Source organism: Podarcis melisellensis (genome assembly GCF_964234715.1).
Source record: "Podarcis melisellensis genome assembly, chromosome: W".
Lineage (NCBI taxonomy): Eukaryota > Metazoa > Chordata > Lepidosauria > Squamata > Lacertidae > Podarcis > Podarcis melisellensis.
In genome coordinates, this window is record NC_138535.1 from 12,340,678 (window position 1) to 12,367,866 (window position 27,189).

At 46.3% G+C, this 27,189-nt stretch overlaps 2 protein-coding genes across 2 annotated transcripts in view; both read left to right on the top strand.

The window, feature by feature from the left end:
* Positions 1–4,748: 4,748 nt before the first annotated feature.
* LOC309361148 (uncharacterized protein) lies at positions 4,749–11,161 on the top strand. The gene is made up of 2 exons (XM_081896110.1): positions 4,749–6,205; positions 10,843–11,161. The coding sequence occupies exons 1-2, from the start codon at positions 5,328–5,330 to the stop codon at positions 10,913–10,915; spliced, it is 951 nt and encodes a 316-aa protein (XP_081752236.1). The 5' UTR covers positions 4,749–5,327; the 3' UTR covers positions 10,916–11,161.
* Positions 11,162–23,053: 11,892 nt separating this feature from the next.
* LOC309361150 (PABIR family member 2-like) overlaps positions 23,054–27,189 on the top strand; it is a 43,230-nt gene continuing 39,094 nt past the window's right edge. The window contains 2 exon segments of the mRNA XM_081896114.1: positions 23,054–23,238; positions 26,758–26,836. Coding sequence (XP_081752240.1) covers positions 23,132–23,238; positions 26,758–26,836 — 186 coding nt within the window. The 5' untranslated portion in view covers positions 23,054–23,131.

The following is a 27,189-nucleotide window of genomic DNA, read 5'->3' on the forward strand; positions in this document are numbered from 1 at the left end:
TATATCATAGCCAGGGGCACAGCCTACACCCCCAAAAACTCGGATCCACGCCTGCCTGGCCATACCGTGGCCCAAAAACGTGGTTCCGAAGCACGGATCGTCATGGCTCCTCTTGATTTTTGCACAAGACCAGCCCAAAGCACCATCAGATCAAACATCATGTCCAGGGGCACAGCCTGCACCACAAAAATCACGGATCCACGGCTTCCTGGCGATACCGTGGCCCAAAAGCGTGGTTTTGAAGCACGGATCCTCATGGATCCTCACACTTTTTGCATTGGGCCAACCCAAACTCACTGTCAAATCACATATCATAGCCAGGGGCACAGCATCCACCACAAAAATCACGGATCCACGGCTTCCTGGCCATACCGTGGCCCAAAAACGTGGTTTTGAAGCACGGATCCTCATGGATCCTCACACCTTTTGCATTGGGGCAGCCCAAACTCACTGTCAAATCACACATCATGTCCATGGACACAGACTGCACCACAAAAAACTCGGATCCATGGCTTCCTGGTCATAACACGGCCCAAAAACGTGGTTTTGAATCACGGATCCTCATGGATCCTCACACTTTTTGCATTGGGCCAACCCAAACGCACCGTTAAATCACACATCCTGTCCAGGGGCACAGCCTGCACCACGAAAATCATGGATCCACGGCTTCCTGGCCACTCCGTGGCCAACAAACGTGTTTTTGAATCACGGATCCTCATGGATCCTCACGCTTTTTGCACTAGATCAGCCCAAATTCACTGTCAAATCACACATTATGGCCAGGGGCACAGCCTGCACCACAAAAAACTCGGATCCACGGCTTCCTGGCCATACCGTGGCCCAAAAACATGGTTTCAAAGCACGGATCCTCATGGATCCTCGCGCTATTTGCATTGGGCCAACCCAAACTCACTGTCAAATCACACATCATGGCCAGGGGCACAGCCTGCACCACAAAAAACTAGGATCCATGGCTTCCTGGTCATACCACAGCCCAAAAATGTGGTTTTGAAGCACGGATCCACATGGATCCTCACGCTTTTTGCATTGGGCCAACCCAAACTCACTGTCAAATCACACATCATGGCCAGGGGCACAGCCTGCACCACAAAAAACTAGGATCCATGGCTTCCTGGTCATACCACAGCCCAAAAATGTGGTTTTGAAGCACGGATCCACATGGATCCTCACGCTTTTTGCACTAGATCAGCCCAAACTCACTGTCAAATCACACATCATGTCCAGGGATACAACTTGCACCACAAAAAACTAGGATGCATAGCTTCCTGGTCATAACACGGCCCTAAAACGTGGTTTTGAAGCACGGATCCTCATGGATCCTTACACTTTTCGCATTGGACCTGCCCAAACTCACTGTCAAATCACACATCATGGCCAGGGACACAGCCTGCACCACAGAAAACTCAGATCAACGGCTTCCTGGCCGTACCGTGGCCCAAAAAAGTGGTTTTGATGCACAGATCCTCATGGATCCTAACGCTTTTTACATTGGGCCACCCCAAAAGGTAAAGGTAAAGGTAAAGGTACCCCTGCCCGTACGGGCCAGTCTTGACAGACTCTGGGGTTGTGCGCCCATCTCACTTAAGAGGCCAGGGGCCAGCGCTGTCCGGAGACACTTCCGGGTCACATGGCCAGTGTGACATCACTGCTCTGGCGAGCCAGAGCTGCACACGGAAACACCGTTTACCTTCCCGCTGGTAAGCGGTCCCTATTTATCTACTTGCACCCGGAGGTGCTTTCGAACTGCTAGGTTGGCAGGCGCTGGGACCGAGCAGCGGGAGCGCACCCCGCAGCAGGGATTCGAACCGCCGACCTTTCGATCAGCAAGTCCTAGGCGCTGAGGCTTTAACCCACAGCGCCACCTGTGTCCCTGGGCCACCCCAAACTCACTGTCAAATCACATGTCATAGCCAGGAGCAGAGCCTGCACCACAAAAAATCATGGATCCACAGCTTCCTGGTCATACTGTAGCCGAAAAACGTGGTTTTGAAGCACGTATCCTCAAGGATCCTAACGCTTTTTGCATTGGGCCACCCCAAACTCACTGTCAAATCACACATCATAGCCAGGGGCACAGCCTGCACCACAAAAATCATGAGTTGCACTGCAAAGATCACAAAAATGCCCTTACCTGCACTGTTAATGTCACCACTGCAATATTATTATGAGAGCCGATAGGAGAATATATGATTACCGTATTTTTCACTCTATAGGACACACTTTTTACCCTCCAAAATTAAGGGGAAATGTGTGTGCGTCCTATAGAGCGAATGCAGGCTCCTTGGCTTCAGAAATAGCAGCACGAAGCCCCCGAAGCGCAGAGGGAGCGCTCCCTCCGCCCTCCAGAGGCTACGAGTTGCTTTCGCTGAAGCCTGGAGAGCGAGAGGGGTCGGTGCGCACCAACCCCTCTCACTATCCAAGCTTCAGGGATAGCTGCCTGAAGCCTTTGGAGCGCAGCGCAAGTTCCCGCTGCGCTCCGAAGGCTTGCAGATAGCCAAATGAAGCCTGGAGAATGAGAGGGGTCGGTGCACACCGATCCATCTTGCTCTCCAGGCTTTGCTTCGCTGGAGAGGCGCTGAGCGGATGGGGGAGAATTCCCCCCCCCCCGTTCTTCCCCTCCTATGGTTCGGTGCATCCTATATAGCGAAAAATACGGTATATATTGTACCAAGATATGGTTCATCTTCAAGAACAAATCAAATACATGCCAAAGCATTAAAGAGGAGAAAAAATATGAAACTGCTTACATACTGTCAACTAATATACAGATTCAAGAAAGACTGTATGGCAAATATTTAAATCAGTGAAAAGACAGAATTTGAATCGATCATAACAGAGTTCTACCTTTTGGGTAAAATTTATAAACTATTACTCAAATATGAAACCAAGCCCGAACAAGCAAAACCTTATATGACAAAATGGATGCAAAAATTTTAAGAGCAGTTCACAGTGGAACAATGAGAACAATTATGAATAAAGGAATAAAATTTACTGCAAGTTAAGCCCTAAAACAAAATTGGTACAGTGGAACCTCGGGTTGCAGACATAACCCGTGACTGAGGCACGTCCGCAACCCACAGCATTCGCATCCTGAAGTGCCACGTCTGTAAGGATTTGTATAATAGACCTTAGTTACAAAAATATTTCCTGTTTAAAAATAGAAGCTTTGTGTGTATATGATAAAGAAAGAAATATATAGTAGAAAAAATCTTGTCTGTCTGATCTAGAAATGAAATCATATTTTAAAATAATTCTTGCTTTAGATTTTTATAATCATATATGGTATTTCTCCAATAGCAAACTACCTAGAATTGGAAATAATATTTAGTACACTAACCTTTGATTAACTCTTGATAAATGTCAGCTTGCTGAGTTATTTTGTACGATTGTGATTCAATGTTATATTTGCGCTCAACAAGGGAAACCCACATGACCTGAAGGTGTTGCTGTGCAATGCTAGGTCAATGATTCATAAGACCGCTGACATCCATGACTTGATCGTGGATGGAGGACTTGACCTGGCATGTGTAAGAGACTTGGTTGGATGAAGCAGATGGGCCTGTCCTAGCTGCTGCTTGTCCACCAGGTTTCTCTTACACACAGCAACCCAGGTCATGTGGGTGGGGGTGGTGGGTTGCAGTGATTTTTAGGAAGTCACTAGCTTGCATCAGGCGTCCTACTGGGAAGACCCAGTTCTCTGAGTGCATGTTCTGGAAGTTGGGCAATAGGGGCAGTACAGGATTCCTTTTGGTGTACCGACCTCCCCACTGCACCAAGGATTCCCTGCCCGAGCTGCTCCAGGTCATGGCGGATGTTCTCCTGGAGATACCTAGTTTGGTTGTCCTAGGGGATTTTAACATCTATGCCAACATGACCTTACAAGGGGCTGCTTGGGACTTCGTGGAAAGCATGGCCCCCATGGGGCTGTCCTTGACTCATAGTCACGGACATGCCTTAGACCTGGTGTTCACCTCTAGTGACGTGGGTGATCTGACACTCGGTGAAAATGAAACAAAAGAAGTGCCATGGTCAGATCACCTCCTGGTGCAACTGGACTTCTCCGTGACCCTTCTCCTCTGCAGGGAGGTGGGACCAATTCGGATGGTCTGCCCCCACCACTTAATGGATCCAAATGGTTTCCAGAGAGTGGTAGGGGATGCTTTATCCCATGTTGATGGCCTTTCAGCTGATTCCCTGGTGGCCCGCTGGAATGCGGAGTTAACCAGGGCTATCGACTGTCTGGCTCCGAAGCGCCCTCTCCGACTGCATGGAGCCCGGACAGCCGCGTGGTTTTCTTTGGAGCTGAGGGTGAGGAAACAATCGCTGAGACGGCTAGAGCGCCGGTGGCAGAAAACTCATTCTGAATTGGACCGGACACAGGTTAGAGCTCAATGTCGAGCCTACGAAGTGGCGATAGCGACGCCGAAGAAGACTTTCTTCACCGCCTCTATTGCATCTGCAGAAAATAGTAGCAGGAGACTCTTTCAGGTGGTTTGCAATTTAACAGAACCACCTTTACCACTGGGGCCTTGTAAAGACCCCAAGATCTCCTGCAACGATTTTTCAAATTTTTATGCAGATAAAGTTGCTAATATTCGGAAGGAGGTAGCAGGGTCGGGGCAGGAGAGTGCTAGAGCTCTGTCTGGTCAAGTTGCATGGAATCAATTTCAATCCGTGACTCCCGAGAATGTGGGAAGGTTGCTTGGATGAGTGAAACCAACCACCTGTCTCCTTGATCCTTGCCCATCCTGGCTAATAAAAGCAAGCTGGGAAGGGCTGGGCGATGGGCTCTGCGGGGTGGTGAATGCTTCCCTCTGTGAGGGGGCATTCCCAGACCTGCTGAAAGAGGTGGTCATTAAACCGCTTCTTAAAAAAACATCTTTAGACCCGGCCAGTATGGCCAACTATCGCTCAGCCTCAAATCTTCCATTCTTGGGCAAGGTGATTGAGCGGGTGGTTGCTGAACAACTCCAGGCATGCCTGGAGGATGCAGACTATTTGGATCCCCTCCAATTGGGATTCAGGCCTCATCATGGGACTGAAACTGCCTTGGTCGCACTGGTTGATGATCTCCGGTGGGCTAGGGACAAAGGTGAGAGCTGTTTCCTAGTTCTGCTGGATCTCTCAGCGGCTTTTGATACAATCGATCATAACATCCTTCTGGACCGTCTAGAGGAGCTGGGAGCTGAGGGCACTGTTATACAGTGGTTCTGCTCCTTCCTCCTGGGCTGTGTCCAGAAAGTGGTGATGGGGGATGAGTGTTTAGACTTACGTGTGGGGTGCCTCGGGGTTCCGTCCTCCCCTCCATGCTTTTTAACATCTACATGAAGCTGCTGGGAGAGATCATCAGGGGGTTTGGGCTTGGTGTCCATCGATATGTGGATGATACCCAGCTCTACCTCTCTTTCAACTCAGAACCAGTGAAGGTGGTGAAGGTCCTGTGTGAGTGCTTGGAGGCGGTTGGAGGATGGATGGCAGCTAATGGATTGAGGTTGAATCCTGACAATATGGAAGTTCTGTTCTTGGGGGACAGGGGGTGGGCTGGTGTGAAGGACTCCCTGGTCCTGAATGGGGTAACTGTGCCCCTGAAGGATCAGGTGTGCAGCCTGGGAGTCATTTTGGACTCACAGCTGTCCATGGACGCACAGGTCAATTCTGTATCCAGGGCAGCTGTCTACCAGCTCCATCTGGTATGCAGGCTGAGACCCTACATGCCCGGAGACTGTCTCACTAGAGTGGTGCATGCTCTTGTTATCTTCCGCTTGGACTACTGCAATGTGCTCTACGTGGGGCTACCTTTGAAGGTGACCAGGAAACTACAACAAATCCAGAACGCGGCAGCTAGTCTGGTGACTGGGAGTGGCCACCAAGACCATATAACACATGTCCTGAAAGACTTACATTGGCTCCCAGTACATTTCCAAGCACAATTCAAAGTTTTGGTGCTGACCTTTAAAGCCCTAAATGGCCTTGGCCCAGTAGACCTGAAGGAGCATCTCCACGCCCATCATTCTGCCCAGACACTGATGTCCAGCACCAAGGGCCTTCTGGTGGTTCCCTCACTGCGAGAAGCAAAGCGACAAGGAACCAGGCAGAGGGCCTTCTTGGTAGTGGCGCCCGCCCTGTGGAATGTCCTCCCATTAGATGTCAAAGAGATAAACAACTACCTGACATTTAGAAGACGGTAGCCCTGTTTAGGGATGTTTTTAATGTGTGACTTTTTAATGTATTTTTTTTTTTTGGAAGCCACCCAGAGTGGCTGGGGAAACCCAGCCAGATGGGCAGGGTACAAATATAGTAGTAGTATAGTACAGTGTTTCCCAACCGGTGTTCCGCGGCACACTAGTGTGCCGCCGGACGTTGCCTAGTGTGCCGTGGGAGGGAGGCGGGCGAGTCGGGCTAATCCTCCAACGAGCTCCACCTCCAGACCCATTGCTCAAATCCTTTAACCCAGGAGGGCGGGGAGGGGGGGGAGAAAGAGAAAAAAGAAAGGGTGGGAAAAAAGAAGGGGAAGAGAAAATATTTTTTTAAAAAAAGGAAAGAGAGGGAAAAAAGCGAGGGATGGAGGAAGGGGAATAAACAGAAGGGGAGGACAATGAAGAGGGGCGGGGCTTGGCAGGCAGCAGATAACTGGGGAGGGGGGCGCGGCTGGCGGCGGCTCAAGGCAGGAAGGGAGGAGCTGCCTTGCGGAGAGTCTTGGGCTGCAGAGATTTCCCGTTCAGGAGCGCGGGAGGCCACGCCGTGGATGGGAATCTCCTCCTCCTCTTCCTCCTCCTCCTCCAGGAGAGAGGGTGGTCCGCCCCACCGAGTCGGGCGTGCTCAAGCGTGGGAGCCTATAGTTAGAGCTCAGCTCCTTTTCTTGCCTTCCCCGCCCCCCCACGGAGCACATTTTCCTCGCCCCCCCCAACCCCCGCATGTAGAATAGAAGCCCTCCAGCCTCCACGGTGCACAAACTCTCCCCTCTGCAACGAAGGTGTTATGTACTGAGTCGAATAGGATCCAAACTGCAGCAGTCTGATTGGTCCTAGAACAATAGGCTCCAAAAGGCAGCAGTCTGATTGGTCCTAGAACAATAGGCTCCAAAAGGCAGCAGTCTGATTGGTCCTAGAACAATGCAGCAGTATGATTGGTTAGCAGGAACCACCCAATCATGCTCCAGATAGAAGTGAATCCACAACCTGATTGGCTTACAGTAGAATTCCGGAATTAGCCAATCATGTGCAGCCCATTGTGTAAATAATGTATATAAAGCAGATACTCTGAGGGGACATTCATTCATTCCTCCTCACCACTATGAGCTGAATAAAGAGCATGAAATCACTTTGCGACTCTGAGTATATTTCAGAAGCGCTTTGTTGCATATCTTTGGTGAGGTTTTTAGGCAGTCTTGGTGCACCTTAAATCAGCGCTAATTGCGCCTGGACGCAGTATTTACTTCCGCGTAGGCCCCCTCCCCCCCCCCCGGTAGCACCTGACGTTGCTATTCGTATCATCAGGTTTGTTTGTTGATAATTTAATTGTTTTAAAAGCATCATGCTAAAGAGCTCTCTCCCACCCCCAGACCCTTGGGCAAAACAGAAACACACACATACACAAACACAGAGATTGAGCCCTGCAGGTTTTATGAAATGAATGGATTCTGAATGCCTGTTTCAGTGGCTTGTCCGCCTTAGGCTGCTGGGCCAGACACCTGTTACACGGTGCAGTCCGTAAGCTGTGAGCGCTGCTACCTGCCGCCGAGACCACGTAACGACAGTCTTGAAAGACCTACATTGGCTCCCAGTACCTTTCCGAGCACAATTCAAAGTGTTGGTGCTGACCTTTAAAGCCCTAAGCGGTTTCGGTCCAGTATACCTGAAGTAGCGTCTCCGCCACCATCGTTCAGCCCAGACACTGAGATCCAGTGCCAAGGGCCTTCTGGCAATTCCCTCACTGTGAAAAGTGAGGTTACAGGGAACCAGGCAGAGGGCCTTCTCAGTAGTGGCGCCCGCCCTGTGGAATGCCCTCCCATCAGACATCAAAGAGATAACCATTACCTTCTATGCTGTTACTATTTTTTTATTTTTTTTTACATAAGTAAAAAGTGACCTTTCCCCATCTGGCATGGTGGTGTGCCTCGAGATTTTTTTCATGAAACAAGTGTGCCTTTGCCCAAAAAAGGTTGGGAAACACTGGTATAGTAGTAGTAGTACTTTGTAGGAATTGATATTCTTTATAGGTCTTTTAAATTTCTAATCTATCTATCTATCTATCCCCTCCCCCTTTTCCCTTTCTGTACTTCCCTATCCTTATAAAATTGAATATACCGGTATATATATATATATTTAAAATTTACGGCTCCACAGTTTTCTGGGTCACCCCATATTCATACAAACGCTATCTGAAATGGTTCTGCATTACCAAGAACATTGAATTAAAATGGCATTCATATCCATAGCTTCCACTGTGAAGAACAGCACCTGGAAATTTTTGATGCTGCTAAACCTCAAGAATATCCAAGGCAGAGATTGTGATGATCTTACCTGTGAATGTAAATTATCAAACCAACTAGGTGGAGACCACCAAAGTAACCATGAAAAACAATCACATGTCTTGCGTCAATTCAGCTACAAATGGTTTTGGGACAAAAGTTGGTTGCTTTGCGGGGGTGGTAATTATAAATGGAGGTTTAACTGCAAGTTTTCTTGCCAATAGATTTTGTCAGTGCAAACTTTGAAATAGGGGGTTTCCAACATGGTGCCCATGGGCATCATGGTGCCTGCTGACAGCTTTCCTGGAGTCTACCACGTGTTTTTAGAAAAAGAACAGGATTAGTGGTGAATTGTGCCCAGCATGACTTCAGATTGTTCATAGTACATTTGATTGACTGCAGGGGCATATGAAGGAGCAGCGGGGTGATGGTGCCCCAGGGTGCCATGCTGGGGGGAGAGTGACAGTACGGTCGCTGTACTGGCTGCGGCTTGTGCGTCGTCCGTGTGGGCTGCCGCTCTTGCGGCAACTGTACAGGAAGCCCCTCTCGCAGCGACTGTATGGGCAGTACGGGCAGCTGATCTCGCAGCGACTGTACAGGCTGGTGCTCGTGTAGCGTCCATACAGGCAGCCCCTCTCACGGCGGCCGTACAGGCTGTACGGGCAGCCGCTCTCCTGGCGACCATATGGGCTGCCATGCATGCACAGTCCGTACAGGACATTGTGTGCACACTCCTCATCCAGGACTTGTTACCATATTATAGCTGCCACAAAATCTATCGGCATGCCACCAGAACCAAGGAAGCCTTGCCAGTTGCAGCTCACACAGTTAAAATGAAATAAAAGACAGAAGAGTAGATCAGGAAGAAAGTTCCCCAGAGTGTAGGAAAAGATAACAGTAGCTCCAGCATCTGATTCAGTGCAGGCTGCTGAGGGATTGGACTCCTTAAGATCACCAACTGACTATGAGACACCTGGAAAGCACTCAGCCTCAAATGACCTCCACTCCAAAAAGTGGGAAAGAGGATTTAACAGTGACCAATATTGATTCTTTTGATAGCAGCCCCATATTCTCAACACAAAGTGAGAAGTGTTTGGACAAATCACTGATTTGTACATCAGTTCCCCCATGGCACAACTGTACCTTCCCCACACTCAGTCTACAAACCATGGGACTTGTGGGTTCAGTTGGCAACATCTGTGTGTATGACTATGACATAACCACACTGAAAGGATCAAACTGGATAAATGATCGCATAATAGATGCCTTTCTTGCCTCCAGGGTGATCATGGCCAAAGAGCTGGGTCACAATGGAACAATTTTCCCACTTACCGTACTTGCCACTTCATGCAGATATGTCAAAGATTGCCAGTGCAAGCTCTGAAGAACTGTTTGAGATTTGGAGTGCTAAAGAAAGATGTTTTGATTATTTCAGTAGATGACAGAGAAGTCCACTGGATACTGATAGTAATCATTTTTAAAAGGAAGACCGTGATCTATCTAGATTCCAAACACGGATTGAACCACTCTGTGATTGATGCAATAACATCCTTCTTAGCATGTCTGTATGAGATGCATTCAAAATATCCCTATAGTTTTGCGGACTGGTCATTTTTTACACCAACTGATATACCCAGGCAAGGTAATTCCAGTGACTACAGTCCTTTCACATGTACCATTGCCCATCTGATTGGTTCTGCTGCCCAATTACAGTTCATACAAAAGGATATGGCTGCCACTAGACCCTGGATTGCAAAAGAAATAATACAGTACAGTGGGAAAACCTATTTTGAAGGACAAGACAAATATTTTCAAGTGGAAATTGATGCTGTTCCTCCCAAGAAGAGACAAATATTGAAAGAGAGTCACATTACTGTGTCTCGATCATGCCCACTAACCTATTGCTCAGATATTTTACCTTCCTTGTTTGAAGGCTGCTGGTCACTATGTTTCTTGAAGGAAGAGTGCAGGAGGTCCAGTGGTGACCTAAGTATGGTTTACCGTGAAGGAAACTGCAAGGACTGGTACCACTGCTTTCGCATTGATTCAAAAGATCTTCCAGAGGTTTTCATGTGTCCAGACTGTCAATCCACTGTGGCCAAATAGATTTTGAAACTGCGAACTGTCATATTCCACAGGTTGGTATAATACAGCAAAATCCAAACATATAGTTTTCATCATCATGGCAGGGATGGTCCTTTTCCATCGAATTCTTATTTATGGAGTTGGTTTTTATATCCTGCTTTTCTCTACTTGAAGGAGTCTCAAAGTGGCTAAAAATCTCCTTTCCCTTCCACCCCCACAACAGACACCTTGTGAGGTAGGTGGGGCTGAGAGAGTTCAGAGAGAAGTGTGACTGGCCCAAGGTCACCCAGCAGCCTGCATTTGGAGGAGCGGGGAAGCGAACCCAGCTCACCAGATTAGAGTCCACCGCTCTTAACCACTACACCACAGAAACGTATCTCTTAAAATTCTGGAGCAAGCTGTTCAGTTCAGCCTCATAGTGATACTGATTTGTGGAGGGAAGGTAGGTGATGAGCAAGATCTTTTCCCATTTCCCAACACAGAGACCATAGAGCAGTTTCTTTTGGGGGTTGAACCTGCAGAGTGTTTCTGTTCAGAATTTCCGTGGCAGAAATTGGCTAAGTGCCTTTATAAACATTCAGCTTCTCAAATAGAACTCCATCACGAAACTTTCAGGTGTAGCTGTTGGAGGTGGAGGGCAGAGAAGGTGCTAGTCCTTACCTCCCTCCTCCCAGCCCCATGATCTGTTGCCCAATGGGCTGAATTTCAGGGCTTTTGCATGTAAAGGGCAAGTTTGTTCTTTACTTGTTTAGATCTTTAAACTTGGGAACAGATATTTGGTTCCATGACCAAAATGACCAAAAGGGTCAGCTTCTAGAGGACTGGAAAGATCATGATTGTACTTCCCCTACCCTCAGCCCTAACTCCGTTGAGTATTTTTTGTTATGAGACTGAGTGTTTGGGGCTGATGCTGTAGCATTCTTGTCTGGGGGCTTGATGGAAAAACAGAAAAGTGACCCTCACCTAACTCTCCAATGCCCTTCAGCAAGAATGCTGTAGGAAATATTGCTAAGCCCAAAGGGAGGCAAGAATTTGAGTCAGCTCACCCTGTTAATGGAAGAGCAAAAGCTATGCGTGTGTCATTCTCAATCAGTCTACTTTCAGGACTGATTTTAGAACCCTCTTATATCAGGCCACATGGTGACTGGAGGTGGCCCCATCATGCAAACATGACTATCCACACAGGGACCATCTATTTTTATTTTTTTCTGATACTGGATTTTAAGTTACAGTTACATCTTTTAAAACAGCTGTCAGTATATCACACTGTATTCCACTTGCCTTCCAAAGGAATACGTGGCTCTCCCCACATAGCGGGTTAGGTTGAGACTGCTGATCCAAAGTGATCAGTAATTTTTACGGTAATTACAATCCTGCTTTCCCTTGTACCAGCTTACCTTGACTTCAGTAAGGTCTTTGAAAAGGTCCCCCATAATATTATTGCAAAAAAGCTAGTAAAATGTGGGCTAGACAAAGCTACTGTTAGGTGGATTTGTAATTGGTTGATGGGCTGAACCCAAAGAGTGCTCATCAGTGGCTCCCCTTCATCCTTGAAAAAAATGACTATTGGGGTTCCACAAGGTTCTGTCCTGGGCCTGGTGCTATTCAATATTTTTATAAATGATTTGGATGATGGAATAGAGGGCATGCTAATCAAATTTGCAAATGACTGCAAACTGGGAGGGGTTGCTAATACACCAGAGGACAGAGTCAGAATTCAAAATGACCTGAATAGCCTAGAGAGCTGGGCCAAAACCAACAATATGGAGTTCAATAGGGAGAAATGTAAGGTACTCCACCTGGATAGAAAAAATGAAATGCACAGGTGGGGGACACTTGGCTTGACAACAGTACCTGTGAAAGGGATCTGGGAGTCTTAGTCGACCACAAGCTGAATATGAGTCAACAGTCTGATGTGGCAGCTAAGAATGCCAATGCGATTCTGGGCTGCATCAATAGGAGTATAGTGTCTAGATCAAGTGAAGGAATGCTACCACACTATTCTGGTTGGTCAGACCACACCTGAAATACTGTGTCCAGTTCTGGGCACCACAGTTAAAGAAGGATATTGTCAAACTGGAGCATGTCCAGAGGAGGGTGACCAAAATGTAAAAGGTCTGGAATCCAAGCCCTATGAGGAGAGACTTAGGGAGCTGGATTTGTTTAATCTAGAGAAGAGAAGATTAAGGAGTGACATGATAGTCATGTTTAAATATTTGAAGGGATGTCATGTTGAAGAGGGAGCAAGCTTGTTTTCTGCTGTTCTAGAGACTAGGATGCAGAATAATGGATTCAAACTATGGGAAAAGAGATTCCACCCAGGCGCCGTAATCCAGTCAGGGAAAAAGGGAGGCATACTATGTTTAGGGCACCGTTTCCAGCCCCTTCCCCTTTTCGGGGTGAGCATAGTGGATCCTAAAAAGGGCTGCTCAGTTATGGATACAGCTGCTGAGCTGCTCAACTGCCTCATTCCTTGAGTCAGAACGACTGAATCTGTATCCACCGCACATGTGTCGGTTCATGACTAGGGGCTTCACATTCCTGCCCCCGTAGCCATTTAGTGATCGCCATGGGGGATGGTTTGGGGGGGTTAGGTTGGGTTTTTGGAAGACGCCTGTGCGTGAATTTGTTTTATGTGTGTAGATCAGTGCACGCTGACCAACGCACAGTCTTCGCAGTAGGGCTCTGTTCTGATGGCATGAGTAGTCACGACGAACTGGTGGATCCTATCTGCTGCAGCCTTCATCCACCTTCAGAAACGTTGTAACACACTGCTTGTTATCACCCGACTGTTCTGCCGTTGAGGACTTCTTGGATCATTCTTTGTCTAGCTCCTTCCCTGTTATGTACTAAGCTTGGATCCTAGAACAATAGGCAAGTAGGATCCTAGAATACAAGAACTGATTGGCTTGCAGGAAAAGACCAATCAGGCTCCAGGAGGGAAGCAGAATCAGCCAGTCAGACGGGACTCATTGTGTAAATAATGTATATAAAAGCCTGAGGTTTGGGGGGAAATTCAGTCACTGTTTTACAAGCTGCAATAAAGAGCATGAAATCACTACAGGACTCTGAGCATATTTAATTTTCTTTGACCTTACCACCTTGGGTGACCCTGCTGGGAGTACGAGATTCCCAATGGCTTTGCTCACAAGGGTCATAGGAATGTGCAAGCCCACTCACCATGACAAGTGAGAGAACCGAGATAGATTGCACTGAGCCCTGGTCTCATTAGACAAAGCATTCCACCAAAAAGGCTCTGGCTCTGGTTGAGGACAGCTGGATATGTTTTGGGCCAGGGACCACCAGTAGGTTGCTGTTAGATGAGCGTCACACTCATGGGGGTTGTATTGGAAGATAATTCCCACAGATAAGAAAGGTCACAGACTGTTTAGAGGTTTAAAGATTAGCACAAAAACATTGAACCTGATTTGATACTCCAACTGGAGCCAATCCAGCTGATGAACAACCAATTGAATGTGGGCTCTCCACAAAGTCCAAGTAAGAACTCATGCATCTGCATTTTAGACCATTTGGAGTTTCTGGAGCAGTCTCAAGGGTAGCCCTGCATATCTCTCTCTCTCTCTCTCATTTATACCCTGCCCTCCCCGGCTCAGGTGTACAGCAAGTTAAAGTAGTCTAGTCTGCAGGTGACTACTGCATGGATCACCATGGCTAGGTTCGAAAGGGACAGGTACGGTACAGATCGCCTAACCTGACATAGATTCAAAAATTCCAGTTTGGCTAAATTTGTGACCAATGCCTCCATAGAGACAGAAGCATCCAGGATCACACCGGGACTCCTGATGGCAGCTACAGGTGACTATTGCACCCCATGAAGAGCTGGGAGCTGGCAAACCAAACTGAAATTATTCTGGCCCAGCCATTGGATGCCCATCTTTTATGGATAGAGATTCAGCCGACTCCATTTCCTCCATCCCAGCACACCCACCTAAAAATTGGCCAATATATCCGGGGTAGCATTTGGCCAGGGCCATGAAGCAGTAGATCCATGATGTTTGTGGTCAGATCTGTAGTTATGTACAAGATATTTGAATAAAAGGTGAATTTGGGGTTCCCCAATGCAAAAAGTGTGATGATCCATGAGGATCCGTGCTTCAAAACCACATTTTTGGGCTACGGTTTTGCCAGGAAGCCATGGATCCGTGATTTTTGTGGTGCAGGCTGTGCCCCTGGCCATGATGTGTGATTTGATGGTGAGTTTGGTCTGATCTAGTGCAAAAAGCTTGAGGACCCATGAGGATCCGTGCTTCAAAACCACGTTTTTGGGCCACGGTATGGCCAGGAAGCCGTGAATCCGTGATTTTTGTGGTGGATGCTGTGCGCCTGGCCATGATATGTGATTTGACAGTGAGTTTGGGTTGGCCCAATGCAAAAAGTGTGAGGATCCATGAGGATCCATGCTTCAAAACCACGTTTTGGGGCCACGGTATGGCCAGGAAGCCGTGGATCCGTGATTTTTTGGTGGATGCTGTGCCCATGGCCATGATGTTTGATCTAAAGGTGACTTTGGGTTGGCCCAATGCAAAAATCATGAACATCCATGAGGATCCCTGCTTCGGAACCATGTTTTTGGGCCACGGTATGGCCAGACAGGCGTGGATCCGAGTTTTTTGATGATGTGTGATTTGACGGTGAGTTTGGGGTAGCCCAATGCAAAAAGCGTGAGAATCCATGAGGATCCATGCTTTAAAACCACGTTTTTGGGCCATGGAGTGGCCAGGAAGCCGTGGATCCGTGATTTTTGTGGTGCAGGCTGTGCCCCTGGCCATGATGTGTGATTTGATGGTGAGTTTGGGTTGGCCCAATGCAAAAAGCGTGAGGATCCATGAGGATCCATGCTTCGAAACCACGTTTTTGGGCCATGCCGTTGCCAGATAACCGTGGATCTCAGTTTTTTGTGAAGGATGCTTTGCCCCTGGACATGATGTGTGATTTGACAGTGAGTTTGGGTTGGCCCAATGCAAAAAGCGTGAGGATCCGTGCTTCAAAACCACGTTTTTGGGCCATGGAGTGTCCAGGAAGCCATGGATCCGTGATTTTTGTGGTGCAGGCTGTGCCCCTGGCCATGATGTGTGATTTGACAGTGAGTTTGGGGTAGCCAAATGCAAAAAGCATGAGGATCCATGAGGATCCGTGCTTGAAAACCACGTTTTTGGGCCATAGAGTGGCCAGGAAGCCGTGGATCCGAGTATTTTTTGGTGTAAGCTGTGCCCCTGGGAATGATGTGTGATTTGACGGTGAGTTTGGGTTGGCCCAATGCAAAAAGCGTGAGGATCCATGAGGATCCGTGCTTGAAAACCACGTTTTTGGGCTACAGAGTGGCCAGGAAGCCGTGGATCCGAGTTTTTTGTGGTGTAAGCTGTGCCCCTGGGAATGATGTGTGATTTGACGGTGAGTTTAGGGTAGCCCAATGCAAAAAACGTGAGGATCCATGAGGATCCGTGCTTCAAAACCACGTTTTTGGGCCATGGAGTGTCCAGGAAGCCGTGGATCCGAGTTGTTTGTGGTGCAGGCTGTGCCTCCGGACATGATGTGTGATTTGACAGTGAGTTTGGGTTGGCCCAATGCAAAAAGCGTGAGGATCCATGAGGATCCGTGCTTCAAAACCACGTTTTTGGGCCATGCCGTTGCCAGATAACCGTGGATCTCAGTTTTTTGTGGTGGATGCTTTGCCCCTGGACATGATGTGTGATTTGACAGTGAGTTTGGGTTGGCCCAATGCAAAAAGCGTGAGGATCCATGAGGATCCGTGCTTGAAAACCACGTTTTTGGACCATGGAGTGGCCAGGAAGCCGTGGATCCGTGATTTTTGTGGTGCAGGCTGTGCCCCTGGAAATCATGTGTGATTTGACGGTGAGTTTGGGTTGGCCCAATGCAAAAAGCATGAGGATCCATGAGGATCCATGCTTCGAAACCACGTTTTGGGCTATGCCGTTGCCAGATAAACGTGGATCTCAGTGTTTTGTGGTGGATGCTGTGCCCCTGGACATGATGTGTGATTTGACAGTGAGTTTGGGGTATCCATGCTTCAAAACCACGTTTTTGGGCCATGGAGTGGCCAGGAAGCCGTGGATCCGAGTTTTTTGTGTTGCATGCTGTGCTCCTGGCCATGATGTTTGATCTGATGGTGACTTTCGGCTGATCTAGTGCAAAAATCATGAGGATCCATTAGGATCTGTGCTTCGGAACCACGTTTTTGGGCCACAGTATGGCCAGGCAGGAGTGGATCCGAGTTTTCTGTGGTGTAGGCTGTGACTTTGGGTTTGCCCAATGCAAAAGTGTGAGGATCCATGAGGATCCGTGCTTGAAAACCACATTTTTGGGTCACGGTATGGCCAGGAAGCCATGGACCCGTGATTTCTGTGGTGGATGCTGTGCCCCTGGACATGATGTGTAATTTGACAGTGAGTTTGGGCTGATCTAGTGCAAAAATCATTAGGATTCATGAGGATCCGTGTTTTTTAACCATGTTTTTGCACCATTGCGGCACCACGAAACAGTGGATGCGTGATTTTTTGGTTCCTCCTACAGACTAAGATGTGGTCTATAGTAGCATGGTGTTTTTATTTTGTTTCAATATAAAAATCATATGAATTCATGAGGATCCGTGCCTCGGATCCATGTTTTTGTGGTGCTGCAGCGCGGCAAAGTGTTGGATCCATGTTTTTTATAGTCCAGTTTGTAGGCGTGCCTTCTAGGTGTGATTTGACATTGCATTTGTTGGAATTATTTTTTAAAAAGTGGAGGATCCATGAGGATCCGTGTAGATCCGCCTTTTACGGAGACCCTCCATTAACTTTGCTAACTCTGCATAGTTCACCAACTTCTCCGGTCTTCCAATTTTGAGCTATTAAAATTCTTGCAGCTGTTGTAGTGTACATGAATAATGTCTTTTTTTTCTTTTGGCAGATCCTGTCCTAAAATACCTAACTGTAGATCTTCTTTCCTCCCCCCCCCCCTTCCCATGCCTTATTGTCCATAATTGCATCGGTACATCAAAGACATATCTTCATTATTGCCCGTCAATCAAACTTGTCGAAAATAAGAATCCAACGAAAGAATGTTTCCACATTGGAAAAGTGACCATGCTCCTTCTAGGACAAGATGGATTCCAAAACCAGTTGAATATGCGGAGTTGTTGGACAATTTGTCAGGGAAAAATGAAAAAAAAATATTTTTTTAAATAAATTTTTATTGAAGTTTCCACAAATTTTTATCACAACAAAGAAAAAACACAATAACAAACAGAAAAGAAAAAAGACAAAATAGAAAATACAAACAGAAAACACGTATAGATTCAATTTTTACTTTCTTATAGCTTACTTTCTCGACTTCCTCATACCTCCCATTTCTGTATTCTAGTTTCTGATTAATTTGTCAGCAAATCCTTCCCTTACTTTTAGTTTAATTTTAATGTTATTCATTTACTTTAAATTATCCCTTACCGCTATTAACTCCTTATTTTATAATCCAGCGTCATTTTAACAATCATTAATTTTACAGTATTTCTTTAGATAATCCTTGAATTTTTTCCAATCTTCTTCCGCCGCTTCTCTTCCCTGGTTTCGGATTCTGCTCGTCATCTCTGCCAAACCCATATAGTCTATCACCTTCATCTGCCATTCTTCCACGGTGGGTAGATCTTGCATCTTCCAGTACTTTGCGATGAGTATTCTTGCCGCTGTTGTAGCATACATAAAGAAAGTTCTGTCCTTCTTTAACACCAATTGGCCAACTATGCCCAGGAGAAAGGCCTCTGGTTTCTTAGGGAAAGTGTACTTAAGTACCTTTTTCAGTTCATTATAGATCATTTCCCAGAAAGCCTTACTCCTTGGGCACATCCACCAAAGGTGGAAGAATGTTCCTTCAGTTTCTTTACATTTCCAACATTTATTGTCGGGCAAATGATAGATTTTTGCAAGCTTGACCGGGGTCATGTACCACCTGTAAATCATTTTCATAATATTCTCTCTTAGGGCATTACATGCCGTAAATTTCATACCGGTGGTCCACAACCTTTCCCAGTCAGCAAACATAATGTTATGACCAATGTCCTGAGCCCACTTAATCATTGCAGATTTAACCATTTCATCTTGTGTATTCCATTCCAACAGCAAGTTATACATTCTTGCCAAATTCTTAGTACTGGGTTCTAACAGTTCAGTCTCTAATTTTGATTTTTCCACCTGGAAGCCAATTTTCCTGTCCATTTTAAAAACTTCCATTATTTGATAATAATGAAGCCAGTCTCTCACTTTCCCTTTTAGCTTCTCAAAACTTTGTAATTTTAATCTGTCCCCTTCTTGTTCCAAAATCTCCCCATATCTCGGCCATTTGGCCTCCATATTAAGTTTTTTAGAGGCCTTTGCCTTCATTGGCGACAACCACCTTGGAGTTTTGCTTTCCAGCAAATCTTTATATCTAGTCCAGACATTATATAATGCTTTCCTGACAATATGGTTTTTGAAACCTTTATGAGCTTTAACCTTGTCGTACCACAGATATGCATGCCACCCAAAAATATTGTTAAAACCTTCTAAGTCCAAAATGTCAGTGTTCTCAAGAAGTAGCCAATCTTTCAACCAGCAGAAAGCTGCTGATTCATAGTAAAGTTTAAGGTCTGGCAGGGCAAATCCGCCCCTTTCTTTTATATCAGTTAATATCTTAAATTTTATTCTCGGCTTCTTGCCCTGCCAGACAAATTTAGAAATACCTTTCTGCCACTTCTTGAAACAATCCATCCTGTCCAATATTTGCAATGTTTGGAACAAAAACAACATTCTAGGCAATACATTCATCTTTATAACTGCAATTCTACCCAACAAGGAAAGCTTCATATTTGACCAGATTTCCAAATCTTTTTTCACTTCAGTCCAAGATTTCTCATAATTGTCTTTAAATAAGTTCACATTTTTAGATGTCATATTTATCCCCAAATATTTCACTTTCTTAACCACAGTTAACCCTGTCTCATTCTGAAGCCTTTCTTTTTCAAATGATGTTAAATTTTTCTCCAATACCTTCGTCTTAGATTTATTCAGTTTAAATCCTGCTACCTGACCAAACTCTTGAATTAGTTCTAAAACTCTTTTTGTACTAGATTCAGGCTCTTGTAATGTAAGTACTAAGTCATCTGCAAATGCTCTCAATTTATACTGTTTCGCTCCGACCTGCACTCCTTTAACCAACTGGTCCTTCCTAATCATGTTCAGCAAAACCTCCAGGACCGATATAAAAAGTAGTGGAGAGATTGGGCACCCCTGACGTGTCCCTTTTTCTATCTTAAATTCTTCTGTAATCACATTGTTCACAATAAGTTTTGCTTTTTGTTTAGAATATATCACACCTATACCGTTTTCAAACCCTTGGCCTACCCCCATCTTCCGGAGATTCTTCATCATAAAACTCCAAGAAATATTGTCAAAGGCTTTCTCGGCGTCCACAAATATCAAAACTGCTTTGGTGTTAATGTTCACTTCCAACATTTCCAAAATATCAACTATATTCCTTACGTTATCTGATAAATGTCTTCTCGGGAGAAAGCCTGCTTGATCTCTGTGAATCTCCTCCATCAAAACTATTTTCAACCTTTTTGCTAAAATGTCAGCAAAAATTTTGTAATCCACATTTAGTAAGGAAATAGGGCGGTAGTTTTTAAGTTGAGTCTTTTCCGTCTCTGTCTTCGGTATAAGTGTGATGTAGGCCTCTTTCCATGTATCTGGTGCCCTTTTTCCCTCCATAATTTCGTTGCAAACTTCCTTCAAAGGTTGTATTAACCACTCTTTCAAAACCTTATAGTATCTGGAAGTCAATCCGTCCAGTCCTGGAGATTTGCCCAATGTCATATTTTGAATGGCACCTTCTATTTCTTGCTCTGTTATTTCCTGGTTCAAAATTCTTTTACTTTCCTGTGAGATCTTTCTCAGTCCATTTTTTCCCAAAAACAGTTCTATATCTGTAACTTTCTGCGGCCCTTGTGTATACAATTGTCTAAAATATCTCTGGAAACAGTCCCTAATTTCTGTTGGTTTGTAAATGTTCTTTCCATCCACTTCTAAATTTGTGACCGTATTCAATTTTTGTCTCTTCTTTATTTGCCAAACCAGCAATTTTCCACATTTATCTGCTGATTCAAAAGTCTTTTGTCTCATTTGCTTAATTTTCCATTCTATTTCTTGGTTCATCAACTCCATATATTGTGTCTGATATAATTTAATTTCTTTCAGAATGTCCTGTGATTTTGGTTTTGATCTTAATTTCCTTTCTCCATCTTTTATTTTCTCCAAAAAATTTTCTTTCTTTTCGTTCTGGCTTTTCTTTTTAATTGCATTCTGTTGTATCAAGAATCCTCTTATAACTGCTTTACTTGCGTCTCAGATTATTCTTTTTTCTACACTGGTCCTCATGTTAATTTCAAAATAGTCCTTTAAAGTTTTCTGGGCCTTTTTACAAAATTCTTCATCCCTAAATAAGGTGTCATTCATCCTCCATCTGAAGGTGCCAGTTGTTGTTAACTTCATCACCATCTTTACCGCGTTATGGTCGGAGCAAGTTTTTGGGCAGATTTCCACTTTTTTTATCCTAGGCGCCATTCCTCTAGTAATCCAAATTTGGTCAATTCTAGTCCATGTCATTTTGGCTTCAGAAAAGAGGGTTGCCTCTCTTTCAAGTGGGTGTTTTATCCTCCAAATGTCAACCAGATCCATATTGTCAGTCATTTCAAAAAAAAATTTGGGTAGTCTTCCATCTTTTGTAACTATCTGTCTTTGGGCTTTGTCCATATTAGTTGATGCTACTCCATTCATGTCTCCCATCAAAATTAAATTTATGTCCATATAGTCCGTCAAAGTCTCATGCAACTTCTTAAAGAATTCCACTTTCCCCTCGTTTGGTGCGTAAATTCCCACGATCAAAAATTTCTCTCCTTGAACTTGAATTTCAATTGCCAAATACCTTCCTTGATCATCTTTAAAAATTAATTTCGGTTGCAATTTTTCCTTTGCATAAATCACCACTCCTCTTTTTTTAACTCTGTCTAAGGAAATAAATTCTTGACCCAATCTTTTATTAATAAGTAATTTCCTATGTGACCTCGTCACATGTGTCTCTTGTAAACAAATCAAGTCCAATTGCTCTTTTTTTAATATATGAAAAACACTTTTTCTCTTTCGGGGAATGTTCAAACCGTTACAGTTCCAACTTAAAAGTTGCAGAGCCATGATGGGATTATTTGTCTTCTCCTCCTACTGCTCCGAGTAGCTCTTCTTCTTCTGTCGGTGGTGTCCGTTTATATGGTAGCTTGTCTTTGTCCAGAATTCCTCCTCCTGGATGATCTTGCCCTGGTTCCACCCCCTTGTAAAGATCCTCTTCGTGTTCCTCTAGAAACTTGTCTTTATCCTCCACAGTCTTTATTTTCCTTTTCTTTCCCTTGTACTTGAAAGATAGGCCTTTTAGTTGATTTGCTTTATAATTTTGTATTAATGGGTGATGAAGAATCTTTTCTTTATTTCAATTAAGCAATTTTTTTTTTAAAAAAAAGAATATAAATCTTAGAAAGATTCCCCCCCAAAGCATTTTATTTTAAAAATCCGATTTATTTATTTTTAAAAATCCGATTAAAAAAATAAAATAAAATCCGATTTAAATAAAATAAACCCGATTTTTTAATTTTTTTTAAAATGATCATTAATGTTTATCCACCCTGATTACACATTTTTATTTGCTGCAAGTCACTTGGAGACCTTCAGGAGACAAGCGACTAATAATAATACCTTGAAAAATCAAAGGCACGTGCAAAAGAACGAACGAGGACTCGAACTCGCAGCCCTGAAAAGGAATCATGACGCTTCTTCCAGCGGCCCCGGCCTCTCACCGCAGAAGCCACTTTCTGGATTGGCCCGTAGAGGGATGTCAAAATAGAGCAGCAAATCACTCTGCGGTAAAGCGCTTGCCCCGCCCTCAATGGGCGGAGCGGCAAGGGAGAGCCGCGGTGACGAAATCATGAGGCTCGCCTTCCCCCCGCCCGGACTTTTTCCCTTTTGCCCCGCCCTCTATTCGGTTGAGCATGCGCAATCGTCGTCGGGAGCAGCTCCGGCCAGATGCACGCACGCGTAGAGGCCGACATGCGCAGGAGCAGCGGGACGCATGCGTGAAGGGGCGGCGATTCAACAGCCCGCGCATGCGCATCGCCTACCGGCTTGCCAGCCTCCAATGCCGTGCTTCGGCGAGACGCACGCACGCGCAGAGGCCGACGTGCGCATGCGTGAAGGGCCTGCCCGCCGTTTCCCTTCCTTTCGCCCAGCAGCCGGGCGATCCAGTTGTCAGCGCTTGCGCAACGCTTACCGGCTGGCCAGCCTCTGCCTGAGGAGACGCTCCGACGCCGCTCCTGAGGCGAAGGTGCGGCGGCGGTGACGACGGGCTGGAGCAGGAGCCTCCTCCGCCGGGCAAGTTCCATGCTTCTCCCGTCACAGCTGGGAGGCCAGGCCTGAGGAGCAGCAGCCGAGGCCGCCCTCAGTGAGCAGGCCCGCCGCCGCCATGGCCCAGGTCGAGAAGATGGAGTTGGACCTGGAGCTGCCGCCGGCCGGGAGTGAGGGGGGCGGCCTGAGGCGCTTCAATAGTGCCCCACTCATCCACGGGCTCAGGTGAGGAACGGGCCCTCCCGCTGCTCGGGGATTACAACTCCGATCATTCCTACCGCACGTGACCGGTGGTCAGGGATGATGGGAATCGTAGTCCTCGAACAGCTGGAGGGCCGAGTTTGCGTCTAGTTCAACCGGTATCCCAAGAAATGGGGCACTGCGCCATGAAGGCAGGGGGCGCCTTCTCCTCTTGCGCCTGGTCATTCGCAGGAGGAGGAATAATAATAATGATAATAATAATTAAAAAAAAATTGTATCCCGCCCTCCCTGGCCGAGGCCGGGCTCAGAGTGTCTAACATCATATAAACAACACAATGTGCATAAAAACAGACATCAATCTTAAATCTAAAATAAATCTTAAAATTAATTCAGACAAGTTAAAATCTGGGCAGGTGGTGATTATCAGGTTGGAATTGAGAGTGGTTAATACTTGCCAAGACCAACTGTTTCCACTGTTTAAAATAATAGTTATTATTTCAAAAAGGGCATTGGGGTCGGTAGGAACAGAAAGGAGGCATCACCCCCCCCCCCCGAGGTACTGTCACCCTTTTGGCCCTCCAGCTTCTTTGGGACTGCAATTCCCATTATCCCTGACCGCTGGTCCTGTGAGCTAGGGGTGATGGGAGTTGTAGTCCCAAAGACGGCTGGAGGGCCAAGTTTGGCCATGCCTTCTCGAAATGAATGGGCGCGCAGAGACTCGAGCAGACCAAGATCCCTCTTGTGCGACGAAGCCGAACTTGAGGTTGGTGTGGGTATTATGAGACGTATAGGATGCCCAACTACTGCGCTTGCAGACCCAGAGCAGAAATGTGAAAATTGTTTATAGGCACCTTGCTTGTATATATCCCGTATCTTTTGCTCTATAGGACACACTTTTTCCCCTCCAAAAATTGAGGGGAAATGTGTGTGCGTCCTATGGAGCGAATGCAGGCTCCTTGGCTTCAGCGATAGCAACGTTAAGCCTCCGAAGTGCAGAGGGAGCGTTCCCTCCGCACTCCGGAGGCTTCGCGTTGCTTTCGCTGAAGCCTGGAGAGCGAGAGGCGTCGGTGGGCACCGACCCCTCTCGCTCTCCAGGCTTCAGGGATAGCTGCCTGAAGGCCTTCGGAGCGCAGCGCAAGTTCCCGCTGCATTCTGGAGGCTTCAGGTTCCTTTCACTGAAGCCAGGAGAGTCTTGCTCTCCCGGCTTCAGCAAAAGGAACCCGAAGCCTGAGGAGCGCAGTGGGAACTTGCGCTGCGCTCCTAAGGCTTCAGGGATAGCCGTGCGCAGCTCCTTTGGCAGGGAGAGGCTGCACGGGGCTAAAGAGGAAGCCAAAACCGAGCGGGATCTATTCCGCTCGCTGTCTTGGCTTGTGCCATAGCCATGTGCAACCCCTCCGGCAGGGAGAGGTTGCGCTGGGCTAAAGAGGAAGCCAAAACAGCAAGCAGGATTCATTCCGCTCGCTGTCTTGGCTTATGCCATAGCTGAGCGCAACCCCTCCGGCAGGGAGAAGCTGCTCAGGGCAATGGCTTCTTTAGCCCCGTGCAGCCTCTCCTGGCTGGAGAGGTTGCGCGCAGCTAAAGAGGAAGCTTGTGCCATAGCCGCATGCAACCCCTCCGGCAGGGAGAGGTTGCAGGCAGCCTGTACACTGCTCTTTGGGGCTGGGGGAAAATATTTTCCCCCCTTGATTTCCCCCTCTAAAAACTAGGTGCCCCCTATGGTCCGGTGTGCCTTATGGAGCGAAAAATACCGTGTATATGCGATGGAAGGCTTAAAAGTGGTTTTTGCGCCAGGTGAGCTGGGGGTTCCCCCGGAGGAAAAGCAGGGTGGATTTGATTTAAATCCTCTTTTTTTTTTTACAGAAATGTTCAACCTTGCTGAAATCTTCTTCATATTGACAACCAGAGGAAGGTTTCGTTTTTGGAAGAATAAATTTTCAGAATAGTTTTTACAGTTACATCAAAAATGACTGATTTGGTTATACTATTAGAAATACATACAGATAATTGTGAAATTATTGTTTCTATTTGGACACTGTACTTGATTGGAAGGAGAAAAATAATCATTTCCTTCATAACAATTTAAACAATTTATTTCACTAAAACAATAACATGATAAACATGATGGGCCATGCCTGGTTTAAAGCATACAGTTAAAACACAAATAAAGGATCTGGAGAGCACATTGGAATGTTGTTCTACTTTATGCTACCTAAGGTCACAGGGAACTGGTATCCTATAGACCAGCGATGGCCAAACTCGGCCCTCCAGCTGTTTTGGGACTACAACTCCCATCATCCCTAGCTAACAGGACCAGTGGTCAGGGATGACGGGAGTTGTAGTCCTAAAACAGCTGGGGGGCCGAGTTTGGCCACCACTGCTGTAGACGTCTGTTACAATGGGCAATTAACCTGTTGATATCAGTGGGGTTCCTGTTTTGGACTGGGCCTGTTGAATGGCCTCATTCGTAATAATTTCAAACGGAGGGCTTCTTGTTTCACAGCTCATACTCTTAGCCAACATACTGCTATTCCACTAGTAATTAATAATGCTAATAATTTATTATTTATACCCCGCCCATCTGGCTGGGCTTCCCCAGACACTCTGGGTGTCTTCCAACCGAATATTAAAAACACAAGACAGCATCAAGCATTAAAAAACTTCCCTAAACAGGGCTGCCTTCAGATGTCTTTTAAAAGTCAGATAGTTGTTTATTTCGTTGAGGGAGGGCGTTCCACAGGACGAGAGCCACTAGCGAGAAGGCCCTCTGCCTGGTTTCCTGTAACTTCATTTCTCGCAGGGAGGGATCCGCGAGAAGGCCCTCGGTGCTGGACCTCAGTGTCTGGGTGGAACGGTGGGCTGGAGACGCTCCTTTGGGTATACAGGATCGAGGCTGTTTAGGGCTTTCAAGGTCAGCACCGACACTTTGGATTATGCCTGGAAACGTCCTGGGAGCCAATGCATATCTCTCAGGACCATTGTTATATGGTCTTGGTACGGTTTTATTTTACAGAAAGGTTCAACCTTGCTAGCATCCTAATTATACTGACACACAGAAGTAGGTTTCCTTTTGGGAACAATTAAGTCCTTTATTTACACAAAGGTTCAGCCTCGCTGGCATCCCCTTAACACACTTTGAATTGTGCCTGGAAACGTCCTGGGAGCCAATGCAGGTTTCTCAGGACCGGTGTTGTATGGTCTTGGTGGCCGCTCCCAGTCCCCAATCTAGCTGCTGCATTCTGGATTGATTACAGTTTCCGGGTCACCTTCAAAGGCATCCCCACATAGAGCGCATGGCAGCAGTGTGGCCAGGATCCAAAGTGCTACAGGTGGTATTGTGCTAGCTGTGCATGGGAGCTACATATTTGTATAGAGCTAGCAATATGTGTGGCACATTTCAGAACAAACCAAGCAGCCTCTTCCAAAATTGATAGCCGACATTCGGATGGGAGAGAAGAGGGTGGGAAGGGAAGAGTAGTCAATCAGGAATTTAGAATCGTATGTAAGACAGCTGCATAACGTAACAGATGCTTTCGCTTCTTTCAGTGACAATTCCCAGGTCTTTCAGCCTCACGTCTTGCACACCCGCTGGAACAGCACAATGGTCGTGAACCGGCACAGCATGGTAAGCACTGGTGAGGTACAAAGCGCATTCGAACCCCAAGGGTTTGTGGAAGAGGGAGGCTGTGTGGGAGCCTGACAGACAGGCGGCGAAAGCCCCGTTGCATTTCCATCAAAGCTGAATTGGTGGTTGTGCTGTCAGCCCTTGACTAATATTATTTCATGCATATCAGTTGATATCTTGACCCTCCTCCATGAAAATAGCTGTTTACTTGGCCGTTTTCCTATGTCGTGAAGGCTGAAATTTCAATTCAGTGGAGCAGGGTCAAGATATTAACTGATATGCATGAAATGTCAGAGATAGCTATATAATCCCTAGTGTAGTAACATAAGACCTTTGGAGCAGGCATTTTTTAA